Here is a 21,600-nt window from a genome sequence, read left to right on the forward strand (position 1 = left end):
GTTTATGAAACCAACACAGAGCACCAAATGTTTGTGTTGACTCAGTTCAATGCTGGTTAATAAACCCACCTGCAAATACAGGATGTCTATATTATGTATGAATATATTAGAATGAACAAGATGCACAACTAACAGGCAAAATAAGACGTGAGGCGGCGTCTAATTTTATTTGTAATTATGTGCAGCCCAAAAAAGATAGATAGATCCATAGATAGATAGATAAATAGCAGCATTAGAGCAACCAATTTCACAAAACCAAACACACAATATAAAGACATACACAGAGGTGGATAAAAAAAATGGAATAATAAAAATATGAACAACTAAAAGCTTAAAGAGGGACTGAACTGCAAGTGTAGTACATGCTGCATATTTTCACACACAGATATATACTACGTAGATCAACAGTAAATTGTTGGATAATATGCTGAAAATAATCAAAAACTCACTCCCTTTAATTAATTTTGTAATTAGTGTCAATGGTTATTCTTGTCTCTTTCTCCATCGAGTTTTGGTTGAAGCAGTGCACTGAAGTTCATAACTCCTAATAGTGATGATGGCTATTGATTTTTATTTGAATATATTTTAAGATTTATTTTTCAGGCAATAGAAACACAGTCAGAGGGTGAGCTCAGGGCTGCACTCCTAACCTGAAAACTTCAATTGTCCATATCTGCAGACACTCTGCAGAGCTCTCACATTTTTAGTTTCTATAACCATTTTGTAGAAAACACTAGCAGCAGGCAAACATCCCAGATGATCTTTTTCTTCAGCTCTAATGAGGAAATCCCAAACCAGTCCTACGACAGGTAAGAGGTCCTGAAGCAGCTCAGTGATTCAGCTCCCCGTACCACCACTGCACGATACAGCGCCTGTTACTGCATTTCTTCATGATGACTGAACATGAGAGTAGCTGAGAAATCATCAAGGAACAACAAAGACAACAGTCTCTGAAGCCATGAAGAAGAGAGCAGAGAGAGGCCGTTTGCTGGAGTCGAACAGAGCAACTAACAACTGAACCCAGATCTGTGACAGCATAACATAAAACCTGGTGTCCGTCCAGCCTTCATCATCATCCCACCCTTTTATTAAAGGTTAAACCAAGACCACACCATCACCCAACACCATGACAGATATGTATTAGGCCTCTGTTACAAGTTAAGTCCCTACATTCAAAGTGTTACTTCAGTAAAACAGCAAAACACTAAAAACTACCAAAGTATTCAACTCTAAATATACTTAAAGTTTCTAAAAATAAATTATCATTGCATTCTGGTAACTGAAGCATTAAGATGTAAGCATCACTTTAAGGTTGCAGTTGGGAAAGATTTGAACAATTATCTAGACTTCTAGGTAGCTACATCTATAAAAATACATCAAAATGTAGAAGTTGATTTAGATTTTGTATTAATAATCTGAATCTGTAAAGTAACTAATGTTGTCAAATAAATGTAGAGGAGCAAAAATTACAATAGTTTTAATAGTAATTTAAAATTGTTATTTAATCATCTCTTTAAATGTAATTGCAATGTGAAATGTGATTAAATGTGATTAAATGTCGTCCAAAGCACCAGATCTCACTGCATCAAGTGGTTTTCCTGCTGGACCTGTCACTGTGATCCAAGCACTCGATAATCTTCCGCTCCAACAGATCGATTTATCTGCGAGCAGCTTGTCAGCACTGACTTCAACCACACAGCACAGCGATCACACAGTTAGCCGCAACACGCTACAACTGAGAAAGACCCACAAACTGCACCAATGGAAGACCCGAGATTACGGCAAATTAAAATCAAAACTGGCATCGTCAAGAGGTAAAGCTGTTTTTTCGTTTGAGTCAAAGGTGATTTAGCATGTCAGGCATTTTACGTACAGTGGCGTCGTTAAGCTAAGGGGAGCGAGCTAACTAGCTTAGCTGGGCGGACAGGCTGGACAACAAACATGGATGTTTGTCGGACAGGTTTTAACGTTACTCCGGTGTTTTGGCGCGGCCTATATTCAGCAAATGGCTAGCTACGCAGTTTTGTTCTGTTTGCGGTTACTACACTTCTATTTATTTGAAGCAGCTCTCACTTCTGGTGTGCTGTTACAAGCTCATTGTGCTCGAAAAGGTAGCGTTACACAGCAATAATGCGTTTGTTGTAACTTGTAGTAGCAGTTAACGTTAGTCGACTGGCGCTGGCTGTTAGCCAGTTAGCTATCACTTTGCTAATAGCATGTCGCCTTTTTGGGCTCGTCTGCGAAGTAACTGCTTTGTCTCTCAAACGTTCGTGTATGCAGCTGGAAGAGGTCACTCGCAACCAAATATGCTAAATATATATATTTTATATTTTATTCAGGGGTTGAAAATGTGAAATACACTATCACTGGTTACAGAGACGCTCACTGAAAACTGCCTTAATCATCCTGGTTAATGTTGGATAATCTGACAAAACGACGAGCAGCTGTTCTTTATAGTTATCTTCAAACCACACACCATGACTGCTTCCTCACTTTGTCTGAACTCATGATGGACATTTGTGGCGATGTAAGAAATACCTGCATAGTCATGTTACTACAATGGGAAGGTCTCCATCATCATCATCATCATCACTGCTACTGTTAGCTGCTGCCTTGATAGCAGGTCATCACGTGCATATTAGGCCGATAAGTTTGTCATTTTCATCCATAATAGATTTATAGTAGCTCAGCTGAAAACGATGTGAGGAAACATATCAGTACTGTCTTCACGTCTGTTGTGTTGGTGACAACATTTATTTTAGAGTGATAAGAGTGAATTTAGGCTGATGTTAATCTTATTGACTCTTATTAAAACACCTGTGTCAGGTGATGTAATGCAACACAGCAGTTATCTCTCACACAATTATCTCCGATGTAAATTCTTGTAATTTTCCAGCTATTTCATATAGGGAGGATCACATATTGAGAGTTAAAAATATTAGAAGTAATTTACAGTAAAATTCAGTCCACACAACATTGTGACCTACTGCCTTAAGCTGTTTTTGTCGCACCGTGTCAACAGCTCAAAGTGAAAGTGTCTCAAAGGGAGGACGGGTAGCGTCCAATTCAAGTCCTTTTTTACTGGATATCTGTCAATACTGAGTACGATTCAATACTAATATTTACATAAATGTTGATTAAACATGTCTCTGACACACTGATTTAACAGTTTTAGCTTCTAAATTTGCCTTGAATGCTGCAGAAAAGCCTACATAGAACCAAGAAACCAGCAAATATTCACATTCAAGTGGATGTTTTGTTGTTTTTGCATAAAAAAAAAAGACAAAACTATTAGGTAGTTTGCTTCAGATGTGATAAAAGTGCAGACTGGAAACGTGATTCACCCACAGGGATGAAGTGATTAAATAATGGGAATAAGTAAGATATTAGTGTTGATCATTGATTTATAAATCACATAGTTTAGTTCATTTCTTTAAAAAATAAATCTGTAACAGAAACAGATTTGCCTCAAATCAAACGTCGTCAGTGTTCTTCTAGATCTCAGAGATCAAAGACTAAAGACACCAAATACGTTGTCTGAGCCTCGTGTTCACTATTTTAAGCAGTTTTCTGTCCCAGTCTGTCACATGTGGCCTCAGAATGAGACTGGTCTTCGTCTCAGAAAATGGAAAATGTGCTTTTACAGCACCAAAAGTAATGGGTAGATATTCTAAATCTGTACCCTAATAAGCGTGTTTTGTTTTGTGCATGGCGTGTGGACAGACGATGTGGGACAAAACAAGCTTTCTGATGTAGGACCTCTCCAGCTGATCATCCAGTTTAAGACGGCCTATTAATAAACTTGGCAGCCGTCCCTAAATTTGCACAGCGGCCAGATTCACCCGCTGGAATAAAAAACACTTTGGGTATCATGAGGTGTGGTGGGATAATGGGCTCAGCGTAGTCGTCTGTGCGATGGACCGAGAGGCTCGTCGATCAGGCGGACCTCTAACTCCGTCCTGTCGATGCTGATAGCGTAATGTGCTATCGACTGTTTTGATGAGGGTCAGATTACTAACTGGCTCCCTGAGGTGGGGATGATGATGGTGGCTGGATTTCCCGTCGAGGATGATGTCACAGAGTACACATTGTACGATAGTGTACTTCATCAGGCGGTGCTGTCCCTGTCTGAGCTGATGTTTTTGAGGCAGAGTGTGCTGCATGAACGCGAGGCAGGACATGTTCCACCTCACCGGCTCCAGGCCAGAAGGACTGCATTGACTGGACCCTTAATCCAGCTGTTAGGTTTAAACGTACAAACTGTCACTGCTCTCTGTCTCTTCATAATCTCCGTCTCTTCCTTCTTCTCCCTCCTCCTGCCTGGCTCACCCCCGCCTCCCTTTCAGATGTTGGGGGTTTAGAGGAAACCTGCCTGCTCTTTTAGCCGGGCCTATTTCCAGTGGCTTTTGCACATTCCACTCGGTGCCTTTTCTGCCCTAGCGAGGCGGATGCCCTTAATAAAATGACAACAGTAATTTGCCTTTGTCATTCCGGTCCCGGCACAGACTACATCGCTGCTCAAAAATACAGTGCTAGAGGAGGCGGCCGAATGTGTGTGTCGGCTGGCTCTAATTCCCTTTTTTTCTATTTTCCAGAGAGCTGCCTTTTCCATTAAGCCTGAGGTGGCAGGTCTATTTAAAACCAGCCACGACCCCACCCCTCATTCACACAGCGCCCCAAGTCTGGAGAAATAAGAAATTAACATCAGGACTGGAAGGGGAGGAATGGACGTTTTGTTATTAGACTGTCCTTCAGTTTTATTCAAATGATTCCAGCCTTCCTTCCTCCGTCTTTCCCGTCTCTTCGCCACCTCCTTTGACTCTAAACAGGTGACATCACTCACTCTGCATCAAGCGTGCGAGTGGAAGGCGGGAGCTGCCGCTGCATATGGCGCCTGTTTAAAAGCTTCTTGATGGAACCGTATTAGACTGAGCCGTAATTGATGTAAAATATGACAGAGTGCTTGGCTAAGCAAGGAGCAGTGCAACATGGAGGGAAGGGTCTCCAGTAATGCGACTGATTAATGAAGAATCACTCACTTACGCACACACAGCTGATTTTATGAAAAATTAAATTTGTGTTGTCATTCGACAAGCAGGCACAGCCGGAAAAAGACTATTAGCTGGGAATCATTATCAATAGCGATATTTTCAAACTCCATTATGCCAATCAGGGTCAGAATCTGTTTAATAGATTTAGTTCCATTTGGCCCGTAATTGATAAATAATCAAAATATATCAATGTACTCAAGCCCATTTTCACTAACAATCAAGGAAAAGAGGCCCATTTACCACCTGACTTGGTCCAAATTAGGGACTAAATTGATGATCAATTAATCTCTAAAAAGGACTAGTAGTTGTGTGTGTGTGTGTGTGTGTGTGTGTGTGTGTGTGTGTGTGTGTGTGTGTGTGTGTGTGTGTGTGTGTGTGTGTGTGTGTGTGTGTGTGTGTTGGAGGCGATAGGAGTGGATGAAAGAGTCGGATAAGCGCGCTGATGAGATGTGAGCAGGAAGCGTTGTATAGCTAACAAGGACGCCAAAAGGTCTGTTTGTCCGGCTGCTGCGTGTCTGCTCAGCAAGGAGGGAGGCGACATGTTCTGGAAATAAAAGTCTGGATGTTCCTAGGGCTGGAAAATGAAGATTATTTTAAATTAAGTCAGAATTCAGTTTGGAAGGAAATTTAATTGCATTCAAAGCAGCTGTGTCACTAAATGCTCTTTTAAATGGCTGAAAATCTCTGATAATCTTACATCAGGTTAGATAAGTGAAAACAAACTGCCGGTACTATTAATAATCAATTATTTGATTTAGTTAAATGCAAAACAATTTAAAACAAATATCAAACAAAGACAGTCTCGAGTCCTGGTTTCTAAAACTGGAGGATTTGCAGTTTTTATCTATTTTATGTGATTGTAAATTAAATATTTTCTAACATTTTATATTCGTCTGTATGCTACAGCAACAACTCATCAATTCAATCATTTGAAGCAGATTATAAAAAAAGCTGTTGAAGAGCTTCTTCGTGCACCGGATGTGTCCGCCTGCCGGCCTTCATCGGGGTCGTCTGAGGTTGTTTCTGGGTTATTCCTCTGCTATCTGCGGTGTAACGTGCTGACGTCTGAGGCTCGTCAGCCTGTTTCTGAGGGTTTGTGCTTTAGACTTCGCTGAGTTGAAGTCGTTTTCTTTGTCCTAACCTCAACCTGCTCTCTTTGGGCTTCCCTGTGTTCTAGAAAAAGGCAAATAATGTCGTGCTTTGAAGGGAAATGACTGTAAACCTAATTCACACTGTAATATACAAAGACGAAGTCAGGACAGGAATAAATGGAAGAACTCGTTTACATGTAAAATGGATCTGTTTCCCTGTTCTGGATCCATTTCTGATGTCGTGTAACCACCTGGTTTGTGTCATGAATCATGAATGTGTTAAGCAAATCTTCTGTCCCATAAAAGGTTTTCAGAAGTTTGAAATTCTCTTCATCCATTCAAACCGTCCTTTAAACATACATTTAACAGATGAACCATGCAGTATGCAGTCTGATGTGAATTTAGTCTCGTTTCCACTGATAACAGCTCAGTTGTTTTGTCTAATTGCTAACTTTGAAATGCATGAAAGTCAATGTTCAGTCACTTTGGTCACGACCTCCTGCGATGGCTCACCTCCACGTGGAGCTTCTGAAGCCTCACGCTGTGAACACGATGCATTAAATTAAACATTTCCGTGTCAGATAAGCATCACATCAATGATGTGTGGGAAGCTTTTTCCTCAGACATTCAGGGATGTTTTTCCAGTCCATCCTCAGTCGCATTAAATCAAAACAGACTCCTTGTGATTCGCTGAATGGATGCCGTGTTGTGTGTAGCATCAGCGAGGAGGAATGATGCGTTGGCTGGTTGTTATTGAGGTGTGTGTCTTGCCATCCTGCGGGAGATGATCTCACTGTGTCTCCTCAGTCAGAGGAACGCTGGAGGGAATGAGGATGGATGGCCCTGTCTGCCAGAGGTGACCATCACAGCCTGCCTTTTCATGCTTCGGCCTATTATCTGTCTGGGAGGCTGTGCATTTGTGTTTCATGTTTGATGGAACAACACCGTGTCGCCGCCTTTAACTATGAACTGTCTTCTCCTCTGCTCCCGTCCTCCTCGTCTGCAGGTTGGCCAAAGAGGAGATTGCGTACAAAGCTGAGGCAAAGCAGCAGGAGGAGAAGATTGAGTGCCTGAAAGCCGAGGCGGCGGATCATTATGTCATCAAGAAACAGGTATGAGGGTCTTACCTTCTGCTGCTGTCACACTGTACAACAGTTCTGCATCTTAATTTGAAAATCCTGCCATCATCGGCTCATCAGCAGCACTTTTCCCGTCGATCTCAGCCTCTGAGTGGAGGGCAGTCGCTCTCCTGTAGTTGGGAAGTGAATTCCATCTCGATGATTTGAGAAGCCCCTCGTTCATGTAATAAGGTCAGTCCACAGTCATAATGAAGAATTAGATTTTGAGAGGAGAATCATTAGTGATTTTGTAATTTAGCTGATGCAGATGTAATTATATCATGTTACTTTAGAGGAGTTTGATAGTTACTGACACGCTGGTAATTCAGTGTCCCTCACCTCCTGTCTGTCTCTGTCCTCCGTCACTCGCTGTGCTGAAGCGTCTGTTTGTGGAGACGTGTTGTTCTGCTTTTTTATATGACATTTTGACTGAAGAGCAGCAGTTAAATGAACACAGACAGATGAACGGGTTCAGGTCAGTGCGCAGGTTTCGGGCCAAAAAGGTGAAACTGAGAAGAATCAGCGTCAACACATTATATAACAATAGCATAAAGAGTTTTAGCCGTGCTAGCAGCGCGGCTCTGTGGATGGCGATGGCTGCCTGTTGGTCCGAACTATTGGTTGAATTGCGATGAAACTTTGTCCAGACCTTTGTGATCACTGGAGGATGAAACCCACCGACTTTGGTGACCCCCTGATTTTTCCTGCCGGTCGCCACGCGTGTCGCATTTATGGTTTTGAGTGAAATATCAGCGCTGCATTTATTAAGCTGATATTTTCAGCATCAACCATTGGATGGATCCCTTCAGGTAACAACTTCCTTAACTTTCTATCATGAGGTCAAAATTTTAATTTGTCCTATATTTTGTTTTATGACCAAATACTGAACCCTGTATTCAGGGCTAATCAGCAGTTAGCATACTAACATGCTAAACATCAGCGTGTTAGCATTGTTGCTGTAAGTGCATGATGACTTTAGCATTTAGCTCAAAGTGCAGCTTCACAGAGCTGCTAGCATGTCTGTTTGCAGTCAGATGGTGTCGGCCATTTTTTCTGTAGAGAGTCAGCGGTCACCGCTACCAGCCTGAAGCTTGGTAGCGGTGATGCAGCTCTACGCAGAAGTGAGAGTGACGAAACCTGGAGGGGGGAGTGAAACTGGAGGACAACTCGTCAGCTTCCGTTGTGTGGTCGTTTGGATTCAGAAAATCTGACGAATGGTCACTTTAAACCATGTCTTGATTGAATTTAATAACTGTTACTGTGATAAAGCTGATGTATGGTGTGATCGCCCTCACCTCCTAGAGATAAATAAATATCACATTTACACAAACCGTTTGGGCTTTAAATGTGATGTTTTCTTTCTCATTTCAGGAGAAATACCCAGTGTCCTGGGCAGGAACTACGACGTTATCTCAGTGGTACCAGAACTTGGTCCTCCAGTACTGCTCCACACTTCCTCCAGCAGGAGCACTGGGTCCCAGTTCACTTGGATTTCGACCTCCGCCTCTGATTATCTTTACCGCTAACATTAAAATTCTGTGTGTGCTTTGTTTTGTTTGTTCATTCACGGAGCGGCGGCTCGGGCTGAGCAGCAGGCTTGGCTGGTGTTAAATGGGGAGATTGGGAGGCCAGATGGATTATGGTTGGAGATGAGAGGTCTGACGCAGGATGGATTAGAGGTTTTTATTTTAATGGAATCAATACGCTGTAAGTGTCATCTTCATCCAGCGCTGATGGGATCATTCCACTGCACTGGGAGGGCGCCGTGACTTTCTCTGTTTCAGCACTCCTTCGCTCATTCTGCCTCACCTTGTCACATCTCGATGGCAACCAGCTCCACTAGTTGTCTGCCGTCTTTCAGCGTGTCTGCCAGCCCGCCGGCGTACGAGTTCATCCGAGCGCACGTCGGTGCGCACAGCCGTGAAATGTACACGTGTGCGGCTGCGTCCATGTTTTGACTCTGCAGCCCGACAGAGGGCTGGGTGAGGAAGCATCTGTCATGAGTGAGTGTGTCTGACAGCGTTAGCCAGCTCCTCTCTGCTCTTTAGGGTGCCAGCTGGGGGAATTCCACATTAGCCGCGGCTGTGAAAGTTCCCGGGCTTTAACACAGTTTCTCTCCAGGCGTAGTAATACCTCTTTACGCCTGATCACAGCGCCCTCGGCTCAGGGTTTCTTCATTTATCCAGGTGTGCAGTCGGATCGAGGTGGTCCCCTGCTGCCCGGCTCCCCGCCCGATCGATAACTCAATAACATTTTTCATAGCGCTGGCTTGTTGGGAGATGTTAACCACAGCGGAGTGTGTGTGGGACACCCTGTGTGTTACTGAGGAACAAGGCTGCAGCCAATGAATATGCCCGTTCTCCGGCTCTTTAAATGAATGTTCTCCACTTGGAAAATACATAACGTGTTGATTTTTCTGGTGAAGGCAGGTGATTGGAAATGCTAACGGGCTGAGGTGGGGGTAAGTCCAGTTAATAAAGGTGGAGGTGGCACTGACGTGGTCTCTGTGTGCTTTCAGATGGAGGTGTTGCAGGAGTCCAAAATGATGATCCCAGACTGCCACCGCCGCCTGGCCACCGCATACGGCAATCTGCTTCAGTTATTAGTGAGTAACACTCGCTGCCGCTGTTAAGTGGAAGTGTAAAAACCTTTTTTCAGCTCACAACAGGACAAAAGTGTATTGATGAAAGTCTCGATCGATTCCTGAGACTAATTTATGGCCTTGTTGAAAAACTACGTGGTGTAATTGTGTTTGTGGGAGAGTGTGGACACATGGTGACAAAAACAACGCGTTTTTATTAAATTAGCCTAAACGTCAGCATGTGTTTATGCAGAGTGGGCTTCTCTTTGCCAGCAGTCCCCCTCCTTTAAACCTTTTGTTCCAGCTGAGTATCTGAGAGTAGTTTTACTGCAAAGGTTTCGCTGTGAGTACACAGTATGAGCAGTATGAGCAGCGTGGTACGATAGCTGTCTCCAAAAGCACCGTTATTATCAGCTACAATGACCCTTAACAGAATGAAAACAGTGAAAAAATACTTTATTGTAGTTTCACAAATGATTATGACCTTTAATTGTTTTAATAGCTCTCATACAGTAAAATTCAATAAGCAAACACACATGCAGCTGAGCTCATCCCAGAGCTCACAGGCGTAGTTTAAGAAAAGATGCATTTCTTTCAAGTAAAACTGCCTTAGCTAATAATTGTGGCCAGTAGGGGGCAGACCATACTACAACAAGCTGAGGCAGCCTGGTCCAAGGGTCATATTGTCTTTTAAAGTTGTTACGGCTAGCAAACCTTTTCAGACATCCAGCAGAGAAATCCACCTGTTCAACGAGTAAAACTCTGCAGAGCTGTGAGAAGACGCCGTGTGCTGGTACCTACGAGCAACCTCTGTCACATTGCATGTGCTTATTAGATTCAGCATGAATGAAAGCAGCGTATTGATTAATTCAGCGTCGGGGTTTAACGTCCTGGACACCAATCGGTTCAGCTTTGGTAAACCTGGCTGTGTAACACAGTCTCGTTAGCTGGACACGAGGCAGCGCGTGGAGATGCCCAGTGGACAAACAATAAATACATTATTTATTGTAAGGTGTTCAAATGTCAAAGTCTCCATTTTTATGTGGCCAGACCGAGTGAAACCTGTTATCAACAAGGTTAGCAGCCCTCCAGAAGCACCAAAAAAAAATCAATATGGCGGCCTCAGTTTACCTTTTTCCTCCACCATGTTGACGACGGTCCTCTGTCCAGACATTCATGGTTCCCAGAGGATGTTTTTCTAGTTTGGTTTATGAGCACACGCCTGCAATACTCACGAATTTCCCATCAGCCTTAGCTGCTCTTTGTGCTTAGTGCTAATCAGTGAATGTTAGCATGCTAACATGCTAAACTCAGATGGTTATGCCTGCGTAGCATCGGCACGTTGTGAGCAGCACTGATCTGCTCGGCTGTTTGCCACCGAAGGTACGAGAGTTTTTTGTTATCTCGGTGAACATCTGAACGCGCTGAAGTGTCGCACGTGACGCCAGGTCGACATCTTTGGGTGTCTCCGTGCAGCCGCGGCGCGCGCTGAGCCCCTCAGGACTCGAGCTGATTATGAGAAGCAAACATAAGCATGTGTGTCTCAGGGTCATCTCAATTAATGCAGAGCAACAGTCAGGCAGCTGGTGGTGTGAGTCACTCACATGAGAGCCGAACGGCCGGCGGAGGGGGCTAACCTGGAATTAGCAACACGTCCCCCTCCCCATCACTCATCCTCCGCTCGTTCTTCGTCCAGGCGGACCTGCACATACTGTACGCACACGCTCATCAGCGCTCATTAGCAGCGCTGTCACTGCAGTGACCACCACAGGAACTCGCACACGCCTGATTAAAGGACAGCGTACAGTCACGTTAGCCCGCGCTCCAGATGCTAAATTTAGATCCTGGTAATGTGAAATATGAGCGAGGTGACGTCCAAACAGCTCAAGAAGTTGGAGAGAGTCGTGGATTTAAGTGTCTGGATGTGATTCCTCTTTTCTTTTTTCTTCTAAAATAAACCTGCATGCGTGTGTTTGTGTCTTTCAGGAAACAGAAGAGGATTTGGAAGAATCAGAAGAGTACAAAGAGGCCAGGAACATATTGGACTCAGTGAAGCTTGAAGGATGATTTCTGATCTCGCTCTGTTCTCGCTGTGAGACGCTCTTCTTTTAAATGTCCATTCCTTTCGTCAGGCCCCGTTTGCGAGCGTGGAGGCAAAGCCAATCATTTCAGACTCTCTGTTCTTGATGTAATTATTTCTACTGTTTACCGATAACGTGCCACACCTGAGCGTACCTCTCCTGTCTGTAAGATCCCACAAGAACATGAGCAAACATTCAGCCTCTTGGTGGAGGAGCGGGGCGTTCTTAACATTTTATTCGTCATACTGAAACACAGCCTGGACATAGAAGACGTGATTAAACACACACGCGCGCGCGCACGCACACACACACACACACACACACACACACACGCACACACACACACACACACACACACACACACACACACACACACACACACACACACACACACACACACACACACACACACACAGTTGTCTTTCCTGCAGTTATGTTGGTGGTCTGCGTGGGTCCACTGCTGGACTGGTGTGAAGGCTTTGCACTGGTCACCATTGTCAGCTGAAAACCTGCAGAAGTTCCAGTGTTTCCCGTCATTTTTCATTCCTTTTCTGTGTTTCTGAGTTGCTTAAACCTCGTTCTGCCTGTCACCCTTGATCGCGATGCATCAGGCCACAAAGTTAGCACCAGCCAGACGCCGCTAACATGTGAGCGGCTGGTTGATTTGCTTCAGTCGTGAACCAAAAATAACCTAAAAAAACAAACGATGGTAATCTGTTGGTGGAGAAACTTTCAACGTTCACTCTCATTTGGCCAGTGGACGGTCAGTTTTCACCCTGATGCCTCCCAGAAGAGCGATTGTCTTCACTGTTGATGTTTCTCCTGAGTTTCCGGAGTCTGTTCTCTGCATCCAAACACGAATATGTTCAACTCACAGCTACAAATGACCACATTTTGATGTTCTTTGCTTGATCAAACTGTTTGTGGGTTTTAAAATGTTGGATTGTCATTTTCTTCCAGTCCACTAATCGATGAATAAACGGATGGTTTCAGCACTAACTGATGCTTCAGCTGCTGGTGTTCCCGTTCGGATCTGCGGAATGGATCGCGTCCTGGTACCTGTCAGTCAAATGACAGATGCCGCTGGTGGCCATGAATGACAGAGAGGCCGCGCGCGTCCCTGCTGCACGTGCATCTATTATCCCCGTGGCCTAAAATAACGACACCTTGTATTAAGGCTGAGAGAGTCCTTCCTAAATAGTCATACTAATAAATGAACTCAATTGGCAGACAAATTAAGGTTACATTTGACTTGATCCTTATTTTACAGATTTCGATAATTATCGGGATCACCCCAAAGTCTCATTAGCGCCCTAATGAGGCGCTGCTGCTCCGTGGCATCTACCCCGCTCCATCTCGTTAAGGAAATCGCTCTTCAATGCTGATTATTTTATTTGGAGGTATAATTATATTTCTTTCGGATAAATCACGGCCTAATGGAGTCCGTGCAGAGGGCAGCGGCGCTAATTGAGGCATGAGATGCGGCGGCAGGACGCTGCGTGCGGGCGCAGGCTGCTGGCTGCACGTGCGGCGGCTGTAGGACAAGTCACGTCCCTCACTGACGTACAGACAGCAGTGCTACAATGGAAACTACTCACTCTGCAGCCACTGTTTCATTTGAAGTATATGTGGAAGCGTCATCAGCTGAAAGTGTCAAAATAAAAGCACTCATTAGGCAGCAGAGCGGCTCCTTTCAGGGAGTTATTGTATGAGATAATTGGATTTTTACTGCCGTGCATAAACGTGAAAGCAGCGTTTTAATGTTGCGGAGCACATTTTAACTGCTGGTGGACAGTTGAATCATCCTTTATTAACTGATCAGCTGCTTGCTTTTAAACTCTTAATTTGAAAACAGCACAATATTGTCCCTGATCAATGTGGAATTTAACGCACTTAAACAGTAAAATAGCTCGAAATAATACGACTCCAGTATCTGAAAACGACTTAAAATCAGTTACTTCCACCATCATAATGGCTTCTCTGTTATTAATTCTCATTTCTCAAACAAAACTGACCTCGTCAACCTCTTTGCTTCCGTGATCACCTCCTTCATGAGCTGTGAGTTATCAGGGAATCCGAGCCTCCTTGAATTAGCACCAAATGAACGGAGTGGCCTGTATATAACCTCAGAGCCAGCTATACATGCCATCTCCAAGCTGATAATAATGAGAGGATATAGCACATGAGACTACTTTGTTCAGCTGTGAAGGTAACTGAGTAAATGTGCTTAAAAGGAAAGTCCAAATACCTCAAATTGCCCTTAAGTAGGCCTGTTTCATTCTTAAGTTATTCCATGTAATGAGCATGTATAAAACAATGCATTCAAATACACTGAATTAAAGCACCAAATATATAAAACTGGTAGAATGAGACTTTAAAATGCTGCTTGCACGTAAACGCATCAGTCATAAGAGTATTAAATTCATTTGAAGGTGCAGGCTGTGCTGCCTTCACAGTGAATACTTTTGTCATACTTAAACAGACTTCTCTTGTACTGAAAGGATCGGGATACTTCCTCCACTGCTGATTTTGTTAAAAACTTCCTGTTTTTAAGTTAGAAATAGAGTAAAGGTTGACGCGGACGCGGTACTTTGCCGCCTCCTTGCTTTGGCGGTAGCGTCACGGATGCGTTTTCCGCGAGTGCGCACATTTGCGCCCTTTTTCTGTCGCTAAAGTTTTTGCCCGCGGGCTGCAGGACGCAGGGCAGCCCGCTGTGCCTGCAGCGGACTCGGTGCCTTATCGCTGCTAATCCCCGCAGACTGTCACCAAATCAGCTGCATGAAACAAGAATCTCATTTGTTAAAGTGGAGCTGCTGCAGATGGAAGATCGATTGTTTTTCTCCTCAGAAATCTCTAATTGAGTGAATACAGACTGCGGATCACAGAGAGGAAGGAGGGAAAAAAGCACCTGGGCCTGCAGCGGTTTGGAGAGTCTGTGCTGTAACCGAGAGGTCACAGGTTCAAGCCCCGCCGGCCTGCAGCCACGCGCACGGCAGTCCCAGACTTTACCCACAGTGCACCACTGACAGCGTTATATTTTTATGTTTTTCCCTGTTTTCATTAAAAGCCACTCCTCGTCTCCACAACGCGTGAAAATGTCTACTTTCCACTCAGATGCGCCGCATTAACTTGCAGGGCGCGAATTTGTTTGTCTGTTTTTATTTCTATCGAGGAGAAGATTGATGCGAGCGAGCTGGAGGAATCTGCCGCGGAGAGCTGCAGCTCGCTGTGCCTTTGGTCCTTGTTTACACTAATTACAGCCTTATCAACTCAGCAAAACCAAGACCTTCAGCACACACACACACGCGCGCGCGCGCACATGCGCACAGGCAAGATCTATTGACGCTATTAAGTGAAAAGATGCCTTTGAATTAGTGAAACTAAATACACTGACTGTAACAGGACTAACAGGCAGAGCCATGTGTCAGACAGAAAATAAAAATAAACTAACAGTATTAATAATAATAGCAGTGCTGTGAGTCTCCAGTGCGTTGAATAACATGTTTTATTGTCCAAAAATTTTCAAAATAAAGCATTCAGTCTAAATAAATTGGGAGCTTTTACATGAAGGGAGCAATCACAAATATTATTATAAAAAAAAAAAAAAACACTTATCAAGCTTTTAAAAACTATTTTTTTCTATCTGTAAATAATAAACAAAATGCTTTTAAAATATCAAGAAAATTAATATTTGTTTTTGGTGTTTTTTCTTTTTTTTTAGGCCCTTCCACAAATATCTCCCTGACACCTCATCATCCCCTCTCTCGGTGTTTGGGTTAAATATGAGCCGCTGCTAGCAGAGGAGTCATTCACTTTTGTTTGTACGGCTATAAAAGCACTGAGCTATTGAAAAGTCGTAAAACGAAGCGCGCAATCCATCATCCCGCAACGTGATGCTTTTGAATTATCCTCATCGGCTTTCAGCAGAGAGGAGGCGAGCGCGAGAGGAATACTTTGACATGTGCACAGTTATTCACAGGACTCGAGCAGGCCACGCAGGTGCACAAACAGTCAATAATGTCTTTATAATCCTATGAAATAAAACAGTTAATGAACACTTGCTATATAAAAACACAATAATTTGGATGAGTTCCGGTCATAAACCTTTTAAAATCTACCTCAAGTCCAGCTTCTAAAAAAAAATGTGAGCCCTGGTCAAAGAGAGGACAAGAAATATCTCCACGCGCGCTTCTTCTTCTTCCGTCCGTCCCTGAAGAAAGACGCAGACATCAGCGCCAAAAAGCCTCCTCCACATCCAGATGAGTCACACAGAGCCTCGCGCGCACGGCTCCACTCCGTCCCTCCGTCCCTCCATCCATCTCTGGCGGTCTGTCTGTCTGTCTGTCGGTCGGTCGGTCGGTGGTGCCACCAGATTGCAGACAAATAAAAGATGAGCAGAGGCGACTGAAGGCTGCGCGGATGGAGAACAGAAGCCGCACGAGCCGCGGGTTCACGCTCGGACGCCTCCTTTGTGCCACTTTTCCAGCACATAATAAATAAACCTGCTCCCTGAAAACGGCCCGACATCTGTCTAAAGCATGTCTCATTTTGTCCTTAAATATTTGGCAGAGTGATGTCCAAAAAAAAAAAAAAAAAAAAAAAAAAAAAAGCTGCTGTGCTAATTGAATCTATGGAGGTTTATTCGGTGACAGAGGGAGGTCCTTTATGCTGGATTTTAAAGAACTTTTTCTTGTCTCATTGAGAATAAATAAGCTACATTTGCACAGATTGTGAAACATCGGGAATAAACGCCTCCTCGTGTGTTTGGACTGTCTGCTCAGGTGTCCCGGCGTCCAGGTGTATTACCTGTGCTCCTCCATCGGAGCCAGACATTCACAGCTCATGTTGAACTCCCTCCACTTTCCGCAGAATTAATTTACTCACACATCATTTAAACCAAGTCCCTCCCTTCTTGACAGTTGGGCCTAAACACGAGTAAATTACCACTAATTTCTACTGATCCTGCTCTGATATTTGCAATAAAGGCGCATAGATTCGCCACTAATTACATAAAAGCCTAATGGCCTTGAAAATGAGCCTGGTTAGAATAATATAAAGTTTGTTGTTTGCCTGACTGGGAAATCAAGGATATTAGAAGAGGTTCACTTGGTCCCCAAGAGGGATTTAGTGTCGTAAAGAGGTCGACAATAACATCAAGGAGACTGAAATGCCATAATAATAAATGCAGCTTCATGTCACAGACTCCAGCTCACATCCAGGGTGCTGTCTGTTAATGCAGCCATGTGCTTCTTCCTCATATGAATAACTCCTCTTCTGTTGGAGGGGCTCGCCATAAAAGCGGGAGCAGAGCAGCATGCACAATTAAACAAATATTGTGGTGATCCAACATTTCTTGAACGGGTCGAAGCTTTCACACAGATATTAAATCAGCTTATTTTATTGGATGTAATTTGGAGGAGAAATCAAAGCCAATTACAGGAATGAGGAGGAATGAACTTGTGGATGTGAGAGGATGGAGGTGCGGGTGGAGGGGTGCTGGGGTGGGGTGGGGTGGGGGGGTCTCGGGCTAAAGCTGACATACCTCAGGCTTCAGCTCTGATTGGTCCTCGTTTGGAGAAGCTCATGGGTTCATTCCGTTGTTAAGCGCCTCCCCATTTCTCTAAACTACATTATAATGCAACGAACCTCCCTTTTAACCACAAACCGAATTTGCTTTCATTTAGGCTATATATATTTCTTAAATAGGTTAAAGTCATAGAGATTTTTTTGGAATAGCACTTCGCCCTGGAGCGGTGCGCAATGCTATCTCACGCCGACCTCCTGGATGCTCGCCTCGGTGAGTTATCATCACCAAACTCCGGTCTTCAACTCTACTGTAAGCTGGAGGCACTTCTAATCTTAAATCAAGCTCAGAAAATTGACAATTTGCTTCTTATATTATCTTAATGTGACTGAAGTGAGCTAAACTCGCTTAATTCATTGGAAAAGTAATTATTATTATTATTATATTACTGCGTAATTTGATTTAACAATTTTCTAAGATATCGGTGTGATCGAATTGAATTAAGAGTATTTAAGGAGCAGATTGTAACGTGCATGCTGTGCTTGTCTCTGTCAGAGAGCCGCGCTGGATTTTTTAATTTCTGCATGTGTGTTTCATTTGGAGCGGCTCGTTTAGTGCACGTGCAGCTTTTCTCTCCGTTTTCTGCTGCAGCGAAAATAATGTTTCAGCTGCTCCGAGCCCTTCTCTTCTGCCTGTAAACTATTTCGCATGTGTGCACTTTAAAGTCTCGCAGTATTTGCCTAACTTGTCCCTTTTTCCCTCCTGTAGCGAAAGCGATTTCTGTGCAAATCTCACCAGCTGTGGTTGTCTGTGCAGGGATGAAGGATGCCGCGGCGGAGCTCCTGGGCCACAGGGAGGCTTTGAAGTGCAGGCTCGGCGGAGGGGGACCTGACCCGGGACACTCCGGGGAGCTCGGCCCGGGCCCGGACGGCGTGGAAGGGGCCACGCTGCTCCCGGGCGATGACATCAGCAGCGGCGGAGGAACCAACCAGGTGCAGGTCAACAGCAAAGAGCAGGAGAAGCAGCAGCAGCAGCAGAACAACCCGAACCAGTCCGGGGGGCAGCAGACCCAGAAACAGAAGCGGCACCGGACCCGCTTCACCCCGGCGCAGCTCAACGAGCTGGAGAGGAGCTTCGCCAAAACGCACTACCCGGACATCTTCATGCGGGAGGAGCTGGCGCTGAGGATCGGCCTGACGGAGTCCAGAGTGCAGGTAGGGCGTCCGGAACAGTCCGCGTGCACCACGGAGGAAACGACACAGTTCAGAGACAGAGGAGAGACACAGAGCCGTGACATCTGAAGGCCGTGCGCGTGATTTAAGAGCTGCAGCAGCTTCACACGCACGTGCCACAATAATAACATGAATCCATAAACAAGTGCACCAGTTGAAAACGCGCACAATAATAATAATAATAATAATAATAATAATAATAATAATAATAATAATAATAATAATAATAATAATAATAATAACGGCCTCGATATGTGACACACTAACTGCAGAAATTAATAACTGCATTCAGTGAAATTAAATGAAACAATTTGACTTTTTGACTGAGCTTTTGTGCAGGTTGAAACGCGCCCTGGGTTAAAAAAACAAAACAAAACAAAAACTCGCTAATTTCTCATCAATAATTAATAAATAGAATGGCTGTAAGAAAAACGCTGTTTATTTTTTATGGATGGAGAATTTCATGTTCTGATTTTAACCGTCGGTGTTACAACTTCAGAAGATTTAGTGGATAAACTAGAAGAACATTTTAATTGTGACTGAAAGGAAATTTGATAGAAGTTCAGCAAAAAAATAAAATGGAAAATGTTTCTCATTTATTGTCTTGATTTTGCTTCCGGTTACACTGAAATAATCATCTGTTGCAGGAAAACGAACTACGCGAATTTATTGTATTAGACAACAAAATAAAACAGTATCATAATAGAAAAATAATAACTCTAACAGCTGAAGGAAAAAAGAAATGTTATTTTATTTGTCTTACAGGAGCTTTAATGAGTGAGTTTATAGGTAATAAATTAAAGCTTATAGTGTGTGTGTGTGTGTGTGTGTGTGTGTGTGTGTGTGTGCCTTGCCTCACCGGGTTCGAACCGGCGACCCTGCGGATTTCAGTGACTGCATAGAAACCATGACAGCAGTGATCACAGCCTGAGATCAGCGCGTTGCTTCACTTACATCCTTTGTTTAACAAAAAAAAAAAAAAAAACTGGCGTCCACCTCCTGTGATGAGTCCGCAGGGATCCAGATGGACCGCAGCTTGAGCTCGCGCTGAAATCAACCTTTTATCACACCTGCATCAACATCTGGAGCAAACCGCGTGGATTTTATTGCCTTGATAATTTTATAATTCCACCTTCAGTCACTTCCAGCCTGCACGAACACAAAACATGGCGCCGCCGCCTGATTACCCAGCAGGCACGGGCTCTTGGCTCGCTCACATGTGAAATAACACCCTAATAATCATGATTATTATTGCGTGGGTCCATTCAGCTCCTATATGCTATTTCCATAAAATAAGAATTAGTGAAATGAAGCTCGTCTGCTCTCGTGAGGGCGCCGCGGTGAGCAGCAGATCCAGGTTCAGCTTAGCGATGGCCTGTCACTGCTCTCCACGTCTTAATGCGACGCGCTGAGGGTGCACTCTGTCTTTTAAACGGAATGAGAAATTGCATTTTCTTTCCTTTGAAGTGTAATGCATTTCAGGCCGGATTTCACGGCTGGCTACGCGGGGGGAGAGCCTGAGATTGTCCCGTTCTTATTACTGCGCCCCACTTTCTCAAGCAAATCTTCACATTAATCATAGACGCCCCGCTCACAGCCGAACCTGCGCAGGCTCAAGGACTCCCGGAATAACGTCTGTTTGCCTGCAGACTGTTTGTCACAGCAATAACATTATCTTTATTATCGGAGCGCGTGCGCTTCCAATGGCTCCTTCCAAAGCAGGAAAAATCACCTGGAGTTAAAATCTGTTATTAAAAATGTTGAAATTTAGCGCAAAAATAAAAGACATTTCTGCACCAATGAAAAGTCGAAATAATTGCGCATAAAAACACTGACAAGGTCTGCAATATTTTTATGGAAATTATTCCTATTTATGAATTCAGAATTCACCTTTAATTTTGAACATTTTGTACAAAATAAACGTAAATTACAGCACGTGTGAGATGTGACCTGTTAGGCCAAAGGCTGAAAGTTTAAGGATCCAGATGGAAGCAAATATATTTCTATTTACGCACGTGTTTTATTTATTTTTGGATTATTTGGGAACGTTTCGGCACAAATCTGAACAATGCAGATGTCACATCAAAGGCTGCTAAGATCCGGAAACAAAGACACATCAGTGTTTCTCTGCCGCTGATTTATTGTTTATTTATTGTTTTTTGTTGTTGTTGATTTATTGTTGCTTGTGCGCATTATCATGACCTGATGTCATCACCTCTTTTACGCGCGCTCACAGCTCTGACAACATGACCTGTCAGTGACCAGCAGCCATCACACCTGCTCCTCCTGACTCATCACGTCTCTGTCTGCAGGTCTGGTTTCAGAACCGACGCGCCAAGTGGAAGAAGCGCAAGAAGACCACCAACGTGTTCCGGGCTCCGGGGACTCTCCTGCCGACGCACCACGGCCTGCCTCAGTTCCCCTCCGCCGCGGCAGCAGCGGCGGCCATGGGCGACAGCCTCTGCTCCTTCCACGCCAACGACACCCGCTGGGCCACGGCGGGGATGCCCGGCGTGTCCCAGCTGCAGCTACCGCCGGCTCTGGGCCGCCAGCAGGCCATGGCGCAGTCCCTGTCTCAGTGTAGCCTCGGCGCCGGGCCGCCGCCCAACTCCATGGGTCTATCCAACATGTCGTCGAACGGCTCCGGGCTTCAGTCACACCTCTACCAACCCACTTTCCCCGGGATGGTACCCGCGTCCCTGTCGGGCCCGACCAACGTGACCGGCTCTCCTCAGCTGTGTAGCTCCCCGGACAGTGACGTCTGGAGAGGGACAAGCATCGCCTCGCTGCGCCGCAAAGCGCTCGAGCACACAGTATCCATGAGTTTCACCTAGTGAGGAGGGCCACCGCGCAGAGCTTTTCTGTCACCCACACACAGATCTTCTGCATTTAGTTCTTATCCATCCGCTCCATCCAGACGGT

General features: G+C 44.5%; 2 protein-coding genes across 3 annotated transcripts; both read left to right on the forward strand.

Moving 5' to 3' along the window:
- Positions 1-1,649: 1,649 nt before the first annotated feature.
- On the forward strand, positions 1,650-12,920 carry tbca (tubulin cofactor a). The gene is made up of 4 exons (XM_070989570.1): positions 1,650-1,814; positions 7,149-7,254; positions 9,779-9,865; positions 11,828-12,920. The coding sequence occupies exons 1-4, from the start codon at positions 1,762-1,764 to the stop codon at positions 11,906-11,908; spliced, it is 327 nt and encodes a 108-aa protein (XP_070845671.1). The 5' UTR covers positions 1,650-1,761; the 3' UTR covers positions 11,909-12,920.
- A 4,728-nt stretch (positions 12,921-17,648) lies between these two features.
- On the forward strand, positions 17,649-21,600 carry otpa (orthopedia homeobox a). Of its 2 annotated transcripts, none has more exons than XM_070989369.1 (3): positions 17,649-17,719; positions 18,263-18,660; positions 20,991-21,600. In XM_070989369.1, the coding sequence occupies exons 1-3, from the start codon at positions 17,683-17,685 to the stop codon at positions 21,510-21,512; spliced, it is 957 nt and encodes a 318-aa protein (XP_070845470.1). In that variant the 5' UTR covers positions 17,649-17,682; the 3' UTR covers positions 21,513-21,600. The 2 variants fall into 2 exon arrangements, with proteins under 2 accessions (XP_070845470.1, XP_070845469.1); XM_070989368.1 differs by having other exon boundaries at positions 17,683-17,758.

Source organism: Chaetodon trifascialis, chromosome 20 (genome assembly GCF_039877785.1).
Source record: "Chaetodon trifascialis isolate fChaTrf1 chromosome 20, fChaTrf1.hap1, whole genome shotgun sequence".
Taxonomy (NCBI): domain Eukaryota; kingdom Metazoa; phylum Chordata; class Actinopteri; order Chaetodontiformes; family Chaetodontidae; genus Chaetodon; species Chaetodon trifascialis.